This window comes from Polistes fuscatus, unplaced genomic scaffold (genome assembly GCF_010416935.1).
Source record: "Polistes fuscatus isolate 324 unplaced genomic scaffold, CU_Pfus_HIC Scaffold2, whole genome shotgun sequence".
In the NCBI taxonomy this organism is placed as follows: Eukaryota; Metazoa; Arthropoda; class Insecta; order Hymenoptera; family Vespidae; genus Polistes; species Polistes fuscatus.
The window spans coordinates 7,018,610-7,036,334 of NW_025113096.1; the positions used below are offsets into that span (position 1 = coordinate 7,018,610).

Genomic DNA, 17,725 nt, shown 5'->3' on the forward strand with positions numbered 1-17,725 from the left:
GTTATTATTATTATCTTCGATATCGATCGTTATTGGTATTACTATCATTATTATTATTATTCGTCTTATTCTTACTCCGCAATTGCGAGAAGTTTTTTCAAAGGAATTTATTATTAAACCGGAACGATCGTAGACAATTATCTTTCCTTTTAATTAAGAAACATTTTCATTGTAATTCGTCGAGAAGTCAAAACAAATTAGCTTTTTCGTGCGAATATTACGTACTACTTACAAACGACAGGTGTTTGAAATTAGAAACGCTTCGGGATTTTCTACGTCGCTTTTTTTCTTCTACTTTTTTCCCAGGGTCGTTCAGTTTGAAAGTCGTCTCGGTGTTTTTCGAAGCACGTCGCTCGAGGGTGTACCCACCAACGAATGTAAGAAAAAAGGGAAAAAGAGAAATATGGAAAATGTAGAAACGCACTCTTCGCTCGCGAGGTTCCTCTGTTTTTTCTTTTTTTCCCGCAAACCTGGTTATTTCTAAATAAGAGAAAATGATATATTTGCCATCCTAAATGTTCCTCTCGATTTTATTCCTATCGTCGTCTCGAATTCGTCAAATTAGTATAGCTTATTTAAATCTCAAATGCAAATGGGCGGTTTAACAACAAGGACGTATAAACGGAAGAAGAGGAAAAAAAAATTGAAATCGTCGGGGTACTTAACGGGCTGCCGCGAATGCAATTTTATCGTTGGACCTGAGTGAATTAAAGGAAGAAAAAAAAATTCGTCAAGGGAAATCTCGATGGGTAAATTCGATTTGAACTTTAATGACGTATCCAGGATCAGCTGTCGTAACAAGGAAACTTTACTTGTGCTCGAACATATTGGAAATCCAATCCCCTGGATACCCGTAGTCCTAACGAACTTACAAACGATCGGCTATACGGATTTTCTATCGTTGCTATTAACGCCTCTCCATTTACTCTTCCCTTCGCACCCCCTTTCCTAAAGTCTCTACTCCGATAAACTCGTTAAAAGCTTTTTAAATACGAACTTAACTTCTCCTACGGGGGGAGGGAAGGAAGGAAGGAAGGAAGGTTGGAAGGAAGGTTGGAAGGTAGGAAGGAAGATGACGAATCATTACGAATCGAGGATTAAAAGTCCAAGATGTTTCTCTCGAGTCGAAGAACCTAATCGAAATTTCCAAGAGGACGAATCCGGAACTTAAGGATTTGACTCGAGATGAGATGAGATGAGATACCGGAGAAGTCTATCCGACGTGGCATAATAAGATTCAACCCTCCTTTACCTAACCCCGCTCATTCTACCGTTACTACTTCCTCACCTACCTTAAATTGTTGCCTCGTTTCTCGAATAATTGCTTCCAGCTACGAACTCGTCCCTGCTTCCCATCCTCTTTATCTTTATAAATTCAGCCGGTACTTTGAAATATATTTTTCTCTTATCTTGTTACAGATTTCCAGAAACTTGAACGCGAGGCACGAATATGTAGGAAATTGCAGCATCCAAATATCGGTAAGTCGTACCAAATATTTTATAATACAATTATTTTTGCTCCAGGAAATAAAATGATTAAATTGTCTAGAAGTAGTACCGACAATTAATAGATCGGTTTATAGAAGAAGTTTTTATAATAGTTTAGAGAGCATAAAATCGAGACGCAAAGTCAAGTTTAGTTTTGAAAGTAAGTAAGTAAGTAAGTAAGTAAGTAAGTAAGCACGTTTTATCTATAAGTTAGGGATTTATTCAAGCATAGGAAACTCGTTGGGTTTTCCACCCAATCTAATCCTAAACTAACTCTTTCGATATTGTCTATAGATTGCATACTTTGCAGTTTATCATCTGAAATGCATTAGTTCCTATAGCGTACGTATGCATATATACATATATATGTACTTATAGCAAGTAGGTAGAACCAAATAGGAAAAATAATTTGATCGAAGTTTCGAACTCTCCGTTGGAAAAGTTTTTACCTTCGATCCATAGAATTCGATGAAAGATTTGTTAAAGTTTCCCTAAAGAAATAAAAGTTAGGATTAATTAAAATTGAACGGGACAGTGATCGAACGTCCGTCGAGTTTTGGAGATTAAATAACAGGTCTCTCCCTGTTTCGAGTATCGAACAATTAACAAAAGTTAAGCAAACGTTAAGGCTAATTAGCAAAGTGCTAAGTCAAGGTATAGGTGTGTGTCGCGCAAGTATCTAATCAGCCCATCCAACGAGTAATCCTCATCCGATACACCGATATAAAGGCGATCCCAAATAGGAAGGAACACCGCGTTCCACTCTTAGTCTCTTTGTGGAAGAGTCATCCTCCTTTTCGTTTCAATTGGAACTGCTTTCCCCAACGCGAATCGAGCTTTCTCGCTCGATTTACTTCACGCGCAAAAGCACCGCATTGCCCTTTGGAAGCCAATCGATTCCATTGTTCTCGCATTCTAAAGGTATCGGACCCTTTCATTCTTCCTCGATAAAACAGTTACAGTCGTCGAGTTTTATCAAAAGACACCCTAGAAAATTGTCATTGAAAGTTGTCATCGAAAATTGTCATTGAAAATTGTCGCTCCATCCGGAGGATTGGTAATATGTTGTATATGTTTTATACTTTATTGTTCTTTTTTTGTCTTTAGAAACAGTTCTGACATACATCGAATCATTTACAAAGACCCAGAAATTCCCTTTATTCTATTTTTGTTCTTCTTTTTCATACATCCATTTAATCGCTTTTACAAAAAGAAGGAAAGAGATAATAATGAACGTCGCGAGCACGGAATCGAACCCTTTTGACGCGTTACTTCGATTAATATTAAATAAAAATATTGTAAAATTGAAAATTTGATCTTCGATTCCCAACCATAACGCGATTAATTCATTCCTCGCGAATATGAGTCGCGAATATGGGTTGTTCGAGCTTATTCAATTTGTCTATACGGCAATCCTCTTCTAAAAGGGTTAAATGTAAATAAATAAAAATAAAAAGAAGCAGTTTAACGACATCAAAAGGCTAACCTTGAACCAGGGAAGCTTTTCAACCGGCTGCTATTGGCGGTCGTGGCGAGGGTACGATCTGGATACGGGCCAATCGATTTCTTCCCGAGTTTGATTTCTGGCTCGGTTCGACGAATGCGGCGCAGAAAAGACAACGGCATTTTTTCTTTTATCTTTTTTTCATTCTGAAAAAAAGGTCGACGTTGTTACGAAAATTTATAGAAACATTTTTATTCGAAAAAATATGAAGTAACCGAGGTTACTTTATTCGTTAGGCAAAACTCACGAGTAGCGTTTTACATTTAGCATTATTTTGAAGGAGAGCCCGATATCAATATATTTGGAATTATTGAGAACCGCTGCGTTCTATAAGCACCCTCTTCGACCAATCGATTTCTTATCTTCGTTATTATTAACGTCCACTCGAAGGTAAAAAAAAATACAATCGATATCTCGTTCCTGATCCTTATTGCCCGAGGAAAACCCTATGGGATTTAGAAAATCTAGACTAAACGATTAGCGTGATTAGAAAGAAAAAATGATCATTTTCTTTTTTTCCTTTGTTTAATCTCCTTATATTTCTTTCCAGTCGATGCGATACATCGATGCATCTTCGATCGATCCAATTGCATTATTTATAAACTAGTATCGATTTAAAAAGCTACTATCTATTGATAGAATTTATTCATGATACGACTCTGTCTCGAACGATTTTAATCTGATTGTGAGAAAAGGAACGACGTTTTAAACATTTCTCAATCGTATCCGTTTACCACGTCCATTTCAAATCTTCAAATTACTTCCTCTAACATTATTCAACTTATTCGTTATATGTATACCACTCTATACTTAGTTATATTTATTTACACATATATATGTGCCAGTAATTACGGTAATGGTATAAGTTAGAAAAAATTGAAAAGATTAATATTTTTACTTAATCCGCAATCACGGAGAGTCTCAAAGCGTGGATCGTCAGGGTTGCGTCAGAGATGCGAGCTTTCGTTAGATCACTCTCATAATTAGTAACGTGTATAATTGGATACAAAAATTTGTATATTTTACGGTAAGCACGTCGCGGCACTCATTTTCGAGTCAACAAGTGATACCCATTGATCTCTCTCTCTCTCTTTCTTTCAGTACTTCATCTTTCTCGAGCTGTCAGGAAATTTCGAATAAAAAGGAAGAGGGTGCATAGGAAAATATCGATATCTCGATCAAAACTAAATCTTTTGACTTTTATTTTTGTATTTATTTTTGAAAATCGAAAGAAAAATTTGACGTTGAATATTGATTTCGTTGTAACGTGCTTTACGAAATTTGATTTGTACATTCGAGTTGTGTGAAAAGTTCGTATCGATTTTCGAGATAAATTCGAAAGCAAACATTTGGATATTTCGTTATATCGTATTTATAACTTTCCAAGAAATCCAATATTCTTCGTTCGAGGTAAATGAATATTTTCGAGCTATTCGAAAAATCGATATTGTTCTAAGACAAATCTAGTTCTATCTCTATCTTGTCTAACAATAAGTTAAGCTAGCTAGCTAGCGTGCGGAATAAGAACGGTTCTTTAATTTACGATACCTTTAACTAACGATTTTCTTGTCAAGGCGAGGCAAAGGTCTCAAGAGATTATTCTGAGACATTGTGTTACAAGGGGGAGGGAGATGGGGGGGGGATGAGAGCGAACTGGCATATCTAATTTGATCAAATTTATGAAATATAAATGTCTCATGGAGAATGTATATGGGAGTTAGACGAGGTAAACCTCCTTTGAAACGCCACGAAAACGTGTACAAAATTTCTCCTTTTCGTAATAATAATAATAATAATAATAATATGTCTTATGCATTATTTGTCTTTTGTCTTTCCTCGAGATCAACAATGATAATACGCGCAAACGAGACGAAATATTTCAATAATATTCATATACGTACCACCCTCTAACCTTTTCCATTGAAAAAGTAAAAAGTACTTTCGACTACCCGGAGGTTCTATTTTGCTCTCTGGAATATATTCGTTATTCGTATTTCGTTCACGTTTTAAGTCGAACGTCTCGATGCCAAGGATATTAAAGAAACTACGAATTGGAATTCTTTCTAACGTTGCTAGTAAAATCGATCCTTCGATTCTGGAATTGAAGATGAGCCAAACGCGTCGAGTATCAAAAGATCTTCTCGCTCGTCGATGCTTATACCATTTTTATGAAATCTCTTTGCTCATCTTGTTTGCTTCTTCTTTTAGAACTTTTTCTTTTTTTTTTTTTTTTCTTTTGCCAATGATGAGACGAATATTTTTGATTGAAAAACTAGACGACGTTTTCTTCCTTGCCTTGTGATGGCGTTTGCTCTCGACGAGAAATCATTTCTTTTTCGTATCGAGAAACAAGATGTCGTTTGTCTCCTACGTTAATTTGTTCGTCGAAGAAGAAATATCCACTTGACATCGATTAAATGAACTTACCCAAGAGCCCGATAATCTTGAGGGATCTCTCGTTGCTTCTTCGGTTACCTTCGTTGACCCTAATGAAGGAATATTCATAGTTATAAATAATGATACTCGTTTGCTCGCAACAACTTTCAATGCTTTAGATAACCATCTACAGGCTACATATACGCGCATTTATTTATTTAATCTAAGCGCGAGCTCTCATTCTCGAATCTCTCTTGGAGCATCGTCATTTTGAATTTCCTCTCGCATAATTTCCGACTCGAACGCGGCTCCGTACCTTAATATTTCATTTTCACCCAGATAATTAAGACGTAGAATTGCGAAACTCTCTTACGTCGATATTATCCGTCTTATTAACAACAGTCATTTATTCGATTAATATTTTTAATGTATAATAAAAATAGTCGTTAATTTGAAATAATTGTCTGTTTCAGTGAGACTGCACGATAGCATACAAGAGGAAAACTATCATTATCTTGTCTTCGACTTGTAAGTTGATAATATATATTTGATAAAGTTAAATTACGCGTAATTAGATTTGTAATTTTGATTTGTCATTTTTCTAATCTACGTTGATCGATCGAATAGCAATACCATTACGAACGCTGTTTGCAAATTGAAAGCACAATCGAGACAACGTAAACCAAACGCTTGGGAAATGTTCTTATGGCTTTCTTTTATCTCTTTTCTTGTACTTTGCGTTTTAGTTTTCTTTTTCACCAGTATTTACCGTTGACGTTCGACGACGTCCCCAAAGTAGACACGATCGTCGCGAAATATATTTCGAAAAAGGAAATAGCAAGAGCATCATCTTATTCGCGTCGTTGGTTCCTCTCTTTGAATGAAGCTTTCTAGAGAATTCTCGTAATTTCTTTTCAGAGTCACCGGCGGTGAGCTTTTCGAGGACATCGTTGCGCGAGAATTTTACAGCGAGGCGGATGCTTCCCATTGCATCCAACAAATCTTGGAAAGCGTCCACCACTGCCACCATAACGGAGTTGTGCACAGGGACTTGAAAGTACGTTACACACTTTTCTGCATTCCAATAGAATATTCATTCTATATTTAGAAAGGAAACTACTACTTGGAAAAGCAACTTTGATAAAATAGTCAAGATCTCGAGGTAGCGTATCCTAGACAAACTTTGGATTTACTTACACTTTTCATTGTTTCAAAGTGTCCGAGGTCTGACTGTATCAACTCGCATTCTCAATTCTTCGAAATTCTATCTACGCGAAAATTTGCGATAATTTAATATTCGATTAAATATGTAATTAAGAAAGTATAGAAATTCCGTTGATAGGTTTAGCGTTAATAATAATAATAATAATTTAACGAATTTAGGAAAACCGTACGAGATGGTTTTTTTTCCAAATTCGTCATAAATTTCGACGATTGTGGTATTATTTTTTGCAGCCAGAAAATTTACTTCTCGCGAGTAAAGCAAAAGGTGCGGCCGTTAAATTGGCAGATTTCGGATTGGCGATCGAGGTGTCCGGTGAATCGCAAGCATGGTATGGTAAGTCGTCGTTGATTCGTTTCTTCTTCGATCGTCGAAATAAAGATTTCATTTATCTATCTTCATACGTCGATCCTAAAAAGGTTTCGCTGGAACGCCCGGCTACCTCAGTCCAGAGGTTTTGAAGAAAGAACCTTACGGAAAACCCGTCGACATTTGGGCATGCGGAGTTATTCTTTACATCCTTCTCGTTGGTTACCCACCATTTTGGGACGACGATCAGCATCGACTGTACGCCCAAATAAAAGCTGGCTCTTACGACGTAAGAAACCTTTTAAAACTACATTATTATTATATTTCATTGTCAAAATGATCGCCGCAACGAAATTTACTCAAATTTCCATTTGAAAAGATTTTCTACAAAATTGGATTAATGTTTTCTTCCCCTTTTTACAAGGTTACAAATTTACTGATTGTGAGTTGTAACATACTCTCGCCCCATTTTCTCCATTTGGGAAAACACATAAATGTTTTGGAAAAGATGAGACGAATATATGCCGCATCACAGTTTTATACAACATTTTCAATGATCTGGTAGAAACAGGTAAAGGGTTAATGATAGATTCATGATATAATATTTGTTGTTCAGTATCCAAGCCCAGAATGGGACACCGTAACGCCAGAAGCAAAGAATCTTATCAATCAGATGTTAACGGTGAATCCGAGCAAAAGAATCACCGCAAACGAGGCATTGAAGCATCCATGGATCTGCGTAAGTTTTCGCGTCCCTGTGAAACGAATCTACGATTATAATCATTTCCTAAGATAACGTGCTATTTTGTTTTTTTATTACAGCAACGTGAGCGTGTTGCATCGGTTGTGCACAGGCAAGAGACTGTGGATTGCTTGAAGAAATTTAATGCAAGACGCAAATTAAAGGTAAGCGATTCTTCTTTCATTGAAAAATCAACGAATCCGCGATGAGAAAAAAAAAGTGAAAATATCCGTCGAAGAGACAGTTCGATAATCGAATACTTTGAATTTTCTAATCCATTAGCGCGTCTGCAAACGTAATGATTATTTCGATTAATCGCTCGATTTGGTCTCTTTTTTTATTCAGGGCGCTATTTTGACGACGATGTTGGCGACACGGAACTTTTCCAGTAAGTATGATCCACAGGGTAAGTACCTCCGGCCCTCTTCAGCGCTTCATGGACTACGACGGACAGTACATTTACAAGCTCCTATTAAACTTTACATACCCACCCTCCATCTCTCTCTCTCTCTCTCTTTCTATCTATCTATCTATCTATCTATCTATCACTATATCTTTATTCCAAACATTTCACGTCCCTTCGTTCATACATCCGTCTTGCATCCCCATCATTAAAAATAATTCTGCTCATCATTTGTTTATTCGCTCAGTTTGATCGGTGCTTCGTACAATGTGGTCTCTCTAATGCATCATTATTTTCTATATTACCAATCGTATGGTATCTAAACTTTCATTAGAAAATTAGATTTTTACTTTACGAACCACTTGTGGACGATCAAACGATATGGAGCATCCGTATTTCTTTCTTTTTTCTTTTTTCCATGTATTATTCCATTAGCCCCCAAAATTCTTGCTCATGCACAAAACTAATTGTAAATCTGAAAAAGCCTATCTCCGTCGAGACGATCGAGCAAATAACATTTTCTTTTCCTACGATCCTAAAATTAAAGAGGAGCGAGGCTGAAACGTTCTCGAGGAGAAAACGCTGCTGAAAATGATCGTTTCAAGGCCGAGCTGGAAAGTACATTCTCTCTCTCTCTCTCTTTCCCATTTGATTCGCTAACGAATCATCGTAATTTCATCCTCGCTCGCTCCCTCGCTCGCTCGCTCTCTCAACGTAGCACAATTGAAACATTTTTGAGATGTTCCATCCACGAAGTGCTCGTATTATCCTCATAGTCGATGCACTCAGCTCGCACTTCATATATCCTGCAAGGACCGTTCAACGTTACCCAGAAAATAATCAAACAAACGAATATTTTTCTTGCTTCGTAATTCATTCGAATAATACGTAACTATCGACATTTTCTTTATTATTTTTTTCATCTGTCTTTTTTTTATTTTATTTTATTATAATAATCCATGATTCTGGGTAACGAAAATCATCGTCGCAGTGGACTCAAGCAGTTTTCTTCTCGTCCATGTCATCTTTAACTCGACCCTAATCACCAAACGAGTCATGCTTCGCAATTTTGAAAATTTCGTTAGGAATAATCCATTGGAAAAGGAGGAAAACTTTGGTTTCATCCATTCGTTTTAATTGGATTCGCATATATGCATTTCTACATATCTTCAATAACAAACGTTTACACGAGTAAATATAATAGTAGAAAATTGTCGATGAATCATTTTCAGTTACATATCCGCATCGTTTTCGACAAAGCAAGTATCGACGTTTAACGTCAATGTCCATTTTGTATATACAACCGAGAGTGCACTAATGCGAGGATACATCGAATTAAAATACTCTTCGAAAGGATTTTCAAACATTAGTCACGGGTTATTAATTACAAATGATGAAAAAATGAATGCTCAATCGATTTGATTGACGATAAATTATAATCACTTTGAAAATACTTTTCTTACGATCGATGAAATCTTTCCAAGTATTTTTCATGTATTTCTTCCAATCATTGTTCGAAAAATACGCGTCATTGGTTACGATAAATCCAAATTTAAATAGTTTTATTTTAACTTATACTTCGCACGCATATAAAGGATACGAACGTATTCTGTCTTATCGGTAGACAAATTAGACAAATTAAAATATATGTAATAGAAAAATAATTAGTTTTAGGATCGAAACATACAATTTCTCAACTGTTTCGGTCCACTTGCGAGAGTGCCTCCGAATGATTGTGCTATGTTGTATTGCAATAATTATTCGCGTTGCATATAAGTGTTTTATCCGTAATATTAACAAGATTTCAAGATTTCCAACCTCTGATATGTACATTTTTTTCTCATCAAAGTTCTAATCCACATTTCGAATTTTATATTTTTAAATAAAGATATCATTAGAGCGAGATTAAACTTCAAATATTACTAATTTCCTTTCATTAAATTAATCAGAATCAAAATCTCAAATATATGAATTTAAAAAGCACATGAAAAATTCCTAATTTAAATCGACCATTTTTATTTCTTTCATTTATTTTTCATTCTTCATTTTACTTGTATTATTTAATTCGCATTAATTATAATTCTAAATGTGGAAGTAATATTGTTCTACCTAATTTTTATATACGATATATAATTGTATATTATATATACAAAAATTACTATATATTATATGCATGTATAAAACATACATATAATACGTGTATAATATATACCTGCATATATACGTCTATCCGACTCTAGCATATGCGCACGCGTGCTCGTAAGCATCCCTCGATAGATGCACGAGAAAGTGCATACATACATTTTTCTGTGTGTATATATATGTTACTGTTAAAACGTGAATTTCGATAATTTGATTATATACTAGTCATTTCATGCATTCACAAAAATCGATTATATAAACCATGAAATTAAAACTTGATCAATCATAAAAACAACGATATTAGATAAGTATCAAATCGATATGATGTCACGTATACGTGTGTGTGTGTGTGATTTATTCCTATGCAAGTGATATCCATATGTGTGTATTCCTGAAAAGTGATACGTAAATATCTATATGAACATCGTATATAAGGAAATACATTTAACGCGAATAATTATTGAAATATTATTAATTAGAAGAGCATCGTTGAAAAGGAGGATGTAAAACATCGTATGTAATGTAAATGAGTAAAAAAATATAGAATATCTAATGCAGGAGCACGTCTAACACGTCTTGTCTGAATCCAAGAAGAACAACGACTAGGAAGGGAGGGGATGTGTAGAAGTCAAACTCATGAAAATAAACGGTTTATCGGTCGGTATTTACATTCTATTGTAATTGTTTTTATTCTATAACGAATTTCGTCGCCAAACTAGTAACGTATTGACTTTCGTGTTTGTTCGATGTATGTCGGGTATACTTCGTAGTTTCTCGTATTCGTTGTTAGTCTTGTTCGAGCTACGGAAGGTGTAACATCTATGTTAGATAAATATCTAATTTATTTCGCGTCGCGTATACGCGCGCGTGTGTGCGTGTGCGTGTTTTCTTCCTATACGAGTGATATGCATATGTGCGCGAGTATATATAGCGTTATAACCAAATCGAAAAATATTTTTTTTATACTTGACATCAATTTCAATTTCATGGTGATTCAACTGGTCACTTTGGATATTTTATATGTTTATGGATTTCACGTTTTAACGTATGTACATATATATATATTAATACAAAACACATACATAATTACACGAATACACATCAGTGGCTTAACCATTCTACCAACGACCATTTTTATCAAACTTTTCTTAGTTAGTTGAAATAAAAAAAATTGTTAAATTATCCAAAAGGGAAGAAATATAGAACTTGTTAGAGGTTACGCCACTGACCGACCAACGCACATTTTTGTGTGTGACACATAAATAGCATCAGACGTCTACCTAGAATGTCTCCCTTTGATCTCACCCCACCACTTACCCCTACAACCTACCACCACTCTTAATACCCTAATTTTTTTCTTACAATTAGTCGAATAGTTGAAGCATCTTGCACACTCTTAGAGGGATCAATGAACTTATACGTACTTTGTACGTATAAATTTTCATTAATCATAATCTGTTAGTTTGTGTATATCCTTTATCATTTAATTCAATTATTTGATGTACACTTTGCCTAACACATTGACTAATTTTTTGATTAAAATTATTCTCAAAATATTACCGAATCCAAAATACATTATGAATCTATCGATGATTTCGAAATTGATAATGATATTATTGATATAATATTCATTGAATTCCTACCGATATCTATTTGGAAAAGTCGTTAAATCTAATGAGTTGAATTATTGTTATAGTAATGACAATATTAAATGGAAGACATACTATTGCACAGCATATTCATATTTCATTAATGAAACATATACGTTTAATAATTCGTCGATCAATCTATATTGGATTACAATTTTACGTATATATATATGTATATATGCATAGTTCTTAATTAATCGTTATCCTGTTCTTTTTTCTTTGAACAAAGATTAGTATTATATGGAAATTCTTTAACAAACGATTATCGATCGATCGACTAAAAGAATCTCTCTTTCTATATATATATATATTTCACTCATTATTCTCTCTCTCGCTGTTTTATCCAACATTTCCTAATTAATTGATCCTCTTGTACGTTCTCCCAAATAAAATTTCACTTTCTATTTCAAAATTATATATGCAATTTGAATATTTCATTCGGAACTTTTGTAATAGCTAAAAACAATGAAATGAAATTAATTTGTTCTTTTTTTCTTGTAGAAATAATATAATAAATAATAAAAATCGGAGAGAGAATTCTCTTATACATGAATGTCGAATAAAAATATTTTGAAAAGCCTGTTCGATATTAAAGACGTTTATTTGCATATTTCTAAGCTAGATGGCAGCACCAAAAAGTAAAATCTTCGAGTTGTTTTTCGCGCGTATTAATATTGCAACTCTCGTGACTTTAGTCCACTACCAGGAACTACCACACACTACTAGCATCACCAACTTGATTTATCTTTCGTCTTTTAATTATAGTACGACATACTAAAATACATATTAACTCGAGCAAATAATTAGTCGCGAATGTGTGTTTTCCATTATTTTTTCATCCATGAATGTTCCAAATATTAATTGTGAGTAGATTATTTTTATTATAACGTTACGTGCATTATACATAAATGCATAAATACAATTCGTCTATCTATAAAATATACACGTATCTAACATTTTAGGTTAACTTTTCATTGACCTAAGATATTTCAAAGGTAATGCTTAAAATTAACACCCACACGCGTAACGAAAAAACAGAATATCGTTCAAATTTTAGGTATATTATTGTCGTAGAAATTTGCAATTAATGTAACAAAAATGATCTAATTTTCTTCTTGATCTACTTTTCTACTCTTATCCATTTATTACATTTTTGTACAATTTTTGTTAGTTTCAAACTATCCCTCTTTTTTATCTCCTTATCTTTTATTTTTCTTGTAATTCAAAAGGAGAAGTAAAATAACGAAGCTCCAACGATCAAACTTCGATTAAAATAAAAAATACAATCTAATATAGTTTAAATTTATATAATTATGAAACATTTTAAACTAGAGAAGTTCGAGAAAATATTGTTAGCCGAGTTAAACGTTAGAACGAATAGATTCGGATAGATTATTTTAAAAGAAGTTATTTCAATGTTTTTTTTCTGCATAATCAATACCTAAAAATTAAGGAGAACGTACACGGGCAAATCATACACGTATCGCAAATCATGTAATAATAAAAAAAAAAAACAAACAAATCCGTTCTGCCATTAATTTTCTCATTGAATCATTTTGTGTTAAAATCTATTTTTCTGTTTCTTTTTTGACAAAAGGTATACTATATTTTTCATTTGACACGAAGCGGGTCGGAGGTGCTGTGCTTATTCACTAACACACACGATCGAAAGTTCTTATTTAACTTTATCGACGGGTGTTGTCTCTTTTCTTTATCTTAAAAAAAATAGCAAGAGTTTATATTTCAAAAATTGAACCATTTTTACGACTACGTGACGATACATTACGAAACAGTTTTTCGACATGCTGTATTTTCTTTCTTACTTGATTTATTTCTTTCTTACTTACTTCTTTATTAACTTTCTTTCAATTTTCTTCTTTTTATCTTCGCTTATAAAAATTAATAAATCCATTCTATCGAGTTTCTGCAATTTCATCCTATTTTTTCTAATATTTATGCAAATTATGTAAATTTATCAGTTAAATAATGGTCATTATTTTATAACATCGGCATGTAATATAAATGATACGTGATAAATTAATACAAATATTTAGAAATACAATTTCAAATGAATGATCAGCCAACAATAACATTAATATTAATTGATAATATTCTACTGAAAAACGTACCATTTTTTGATACTTAATTATTCATACCGAATAAAATATTCATCTACATAAAATGATGATTTATTGAACGAAATGCTTATTTATAATTCAGTCCAAATATACGATGTAATAAATAGAATTATAATTCTACTCGTTATCTCTAAAAATAAATGTATACTTACGTAACTACTAATTGAGAATAACTTGCTCGTTACATAATTTTCATTATCTTCATTGAATCGTAAAGAAAATCTTAATTCTCAGAAATCGCAGGACTCGAAACGAATGTTGGTATTAAATAGACTCTGAATTGCATTTGGCATGTCAATTGTTCCTTTTTCATTTATTTTGCATCTATAATACTTATTAATAATCTTGCTTCGTTTCTTTCTTATCAATTTTTCTTCTACTTTGCTAAATTTTCTCTTTTCCTTTCTTATTTCAAATGATTTAAATAGTTTTCAAATTTAAATATATTTCGAGTTTTACTTTTCTTTTTACTTCGAGCTTCTTATTAGGTTATTATTATATTATTCGAGCATATCACTTTTCCAACTAAAATAAACTAAGCGAATAAATATATCTGTTCTATAACTTGCACGTGGTTCCGCATAAATTTAGTTTTAATTTATGATAACGGTTAGTGCACGTGTCATTTGCACACATACTTTATTATTTTCTTATTACAATAATATATTTATTAATATCTGCGAGCTTTCGAGTGAATTGTATTTCCATAAAAATAAGAGAAGAAAAAACAACAACGAGTATTTTTACTTATGCCAAGTAAACACAAAAAGAGATATGACGTTGGAATCGTGAACGAGTGATGATCTTGAAAGCTTAAGTCAAAAAAATACAATTGCATGATTTCAATATAATATCTAGATGATTGTGCACGTTTGTTTCTTTTCACTTCCGTTTATTCTGTAATCTTTGTATATTTCTCTCTCTTGTATCCTATTTCTACGTCATTTCCTTCCTTCTTGAAATTAGCTTTCTGGAGACTCCCTTCTCCATTTTTCTAAACCCCTATTATAGCTGGTACAATAATTACAGTCTTTCGAAAAAAATTAGAAATATTTATTTTTTTAATCGCTTTCAACGAGAGAGAGTAAACCTAACGAATGAAAAATTTCATAAAATTTTGTTGGATTTCATTTTTGTTCTTTTTTGTTTTGAAGCGGACAACAATTGGGATAAATTCGTGATAAATTCAAGCTATTTTTCTCCAAGCTTCGCTCTTACACTATTTATCTATCTATCTATCTATCTATCTATCTATCTATTCTTCTTTCGTTTGTTGTCTCTTAAAAATAATATATATCTATCTATATCTAACATAAAAAGAATTTCTTGAGATACTCGTACTATTTACTACTACTACTACTACTACTATTACTTCTACTATTACACGCTTCCAATATCGATTTACTGAAAAACCCTCTGCGCACTCCAGGTCGAAGTATCATCACAAAGAAGGGCGATGGTTCTCAGGTGAAGGAATCCACCGACAGCAGCACAACGATCGAGGATGACGATGTCAAAGGTAAGAGACTCGTTTTTCCATCTTTGTGCTCTCTCGATCAAAATATAAATATATATTGGTATCAAATAATTGGAGTTAATATCGAACGAATGTCTGCGTCGCCTGTGTTCGATTCATTTATCTTCGTTTTTCTTTTCCCTTTTTTTTTTTTTACCGAACTATTTTATCAAACCGGTTTTTTTCTATCCAAAAACAAATGTCGCGAGTGCACGAAGAGGAGAAACTCCAAAATATATGCATACATTCAGTCGCAAGAATATTTCTATGTATCCTCGTTGTCAATTTAAAATGATTAATATTTGCTTGTAATCTAATATTTTCTAATTCTTATATCATCAAGATGCAGAGGAGGATACATCAAGTAATACTTACAAAAATAATCATTATATTTTTATTAAATTTTAATATCGCAGTTACAAGCAAATATCAAGTATTTAAAGTTTATAACGGGGCAAGGAATACTTCAATGATTCATTGTATGCATACTTACACATATATGTGTGTATATATATTTTTATTCATCATTTTTTTGTCGATAAAATACCTATCGAACATAGACATGACATATGATTTGCCATCGTCTATTGTTATATATTTTGATACATTCATATATAACAAATATTTTACATATTTTTAAAGAGAAAGATGGATTTTCTCGCTCGAATGTGAACATTTTTTCAATATTTTTTCTTAATTACTTTTTTAAAGAAGAAGCTACGAATTCGCGAAATAAATATGACCGTAAAAATCCTACGACACGTGCTGGATTTTTATTTGATTTTTTTAGATAAAGGAAAATAAAAAAAGAAAATATATAAAAGTAAATCAGATGAAAAGAAATGGAACGTACTGCGACACGTGCACGCACTTTGATTCGTTACTGAAACAGATCATGATGTTCGGTTATCACGTGCAAATTGGTAACTCGATTTCTAATTTCAATTCAATTAACGAATTGCCATTCGGATTTTCGTTAAACGAGAAAAATCCATTTTTTCCTATTGGATTCGTCGAATGGCAACGCGTTAATGAATTTCCTTATTGTTTTCCCTATCCCAATTTCTCGATTGTTTTCAAATTTTATTAATAAAGGTATATATAAATATTTTCGAGATTCGTTAAGCGAACATAACGATAATTAGAAAATTAAATTTCAACTTTTTGTTCTCTTTCTATCTTTCTTTTCGATCAAATAGATGAATTTAATTAAATAAAATGGATGATGCGGAGGATAGGTCATCTATAGTATTAACAAAAATGTTTTCTAATTATACAAATGATAGTCATGCATGCACCCAAAATCCATAGAATCGAATTTAAATGAAATAATCGATTGTCTGTAAACTTTGTACATACATACAAGCATACTTTTGTAAGGTAGATAGTATCGTAATTGTTGAATCGATATTCCCGTAAGATTTATTTACCAAAAATGAAGAGAATTCCTTTGAGATGGCCTATCCTCAAATTTTCTTAACGAATCTCTTCGTTGAATTTTGCGGTATACGAGAACCACGAATTCAAAATTTGTGCGTATCCGCATACGTGTAGGTATATACAGATATATATATATCGAGAACGTTATCTATTTTGTTTTACCCTCAAAAGTATTTAATCGTAGAGTAATCGATTGTTCTTTCCCCTATTCCCCCTCCCTTGTTCTCCGTTTCAGAACACTTCCTTGATATATAAACTTCAATCTATTCGACACATACACGTACAATTCCTTATTCCCTCTTCTAATTTCTAAATTGCCATATAATTACATATATATCAAAAGTATATCTGTAGAAATAAAATTGAAAATATTGTACGTATAATAAAACTTAAAACGAAATACCACCCGAATATCTCGATCGCTATTGGCGATAGAAACAAATATGTAGGGCAAAACTTATTTGATTTCATAAAAAATATTTTGTATATAAGAAAAAAATAAAAACGATAAAAAGGTAACTCGTAATATAGGAAATGTAATACTTTACGCGTACATATAACATGTGAAATTATGGCATTCTCGAAATCAAGTAAATTTCGTCGAAAATATTTTTATTCCGACACCGATAGCAATGTGAGTTATTCAGGTAACTCGTTTTAAAATGTCATACCTAATATATACGTACGAATATATGTATATGTAAATTTTGTGCTACCTCTCTCTCTCTCTCTCTCTCTTTCTCTTTCTCTTTCTTATTCGATCTTATATCCTATTCCTATCTCCTTCTCCAAATTT

The 17,725-nt window shown here is 32.9% G+C and overlaps 1 protein-coding gene across 15 annotated transcripts in view; it reads left to right on the plus strand.

Annotated features, from left to right (window-relative positions):
• LOC122516615 (calcium/calmodulin-dependent protein kinase type II alpha chain) overlaps positions 1–17,725 on the plus strand; it is a 63,931-nt gene that overhangs the window by 28,780 nt on the left and 17,426 nt on the right. For 10 of the 15 annotated variants that reach the window (XM_043634568.1, XM_043634561.1, XM_043634564.1 and 7 more), the window contains exons 3-11: positions 1,420–1,479; positions 5,842–5,896; positions 6,287–6,425; positions 6,824–6,926; positions 7,010–7,188; positions 7,516–7,638; positions 7,722–7,805; positions 7,987–8,047; positions 15,403–15,492. In XM_043634568.1, coding sequence (XP_043490503.1) covers positions 1,420–1,479; positions 5,842–5,896; positions 6,287–6,425; positions 6,824–6,926; positions 7,010–7,188; positions 7,516–7,638; positions 7,722–7,805; positions 7,987–8,047; positions 15,403–15,492 — 894 coding nt within the window. The remainder of the gene's footprint in view (positions 1–1,419; positions 1,480–5,841; positions 5,897–6,286; positions 6,426–6,823; positions 6,927–7,009; positions 7,189–7,515; positions 7,639–7,721; positions 7,806–7,986; positions 8,048–15,402; positions 15,493–17,725) is intronic. The other 5 variants (XM_043634562.1, XM_043634576.1, XM_043634570.1 and 2 more) reach the window with 1 other exon arrangement.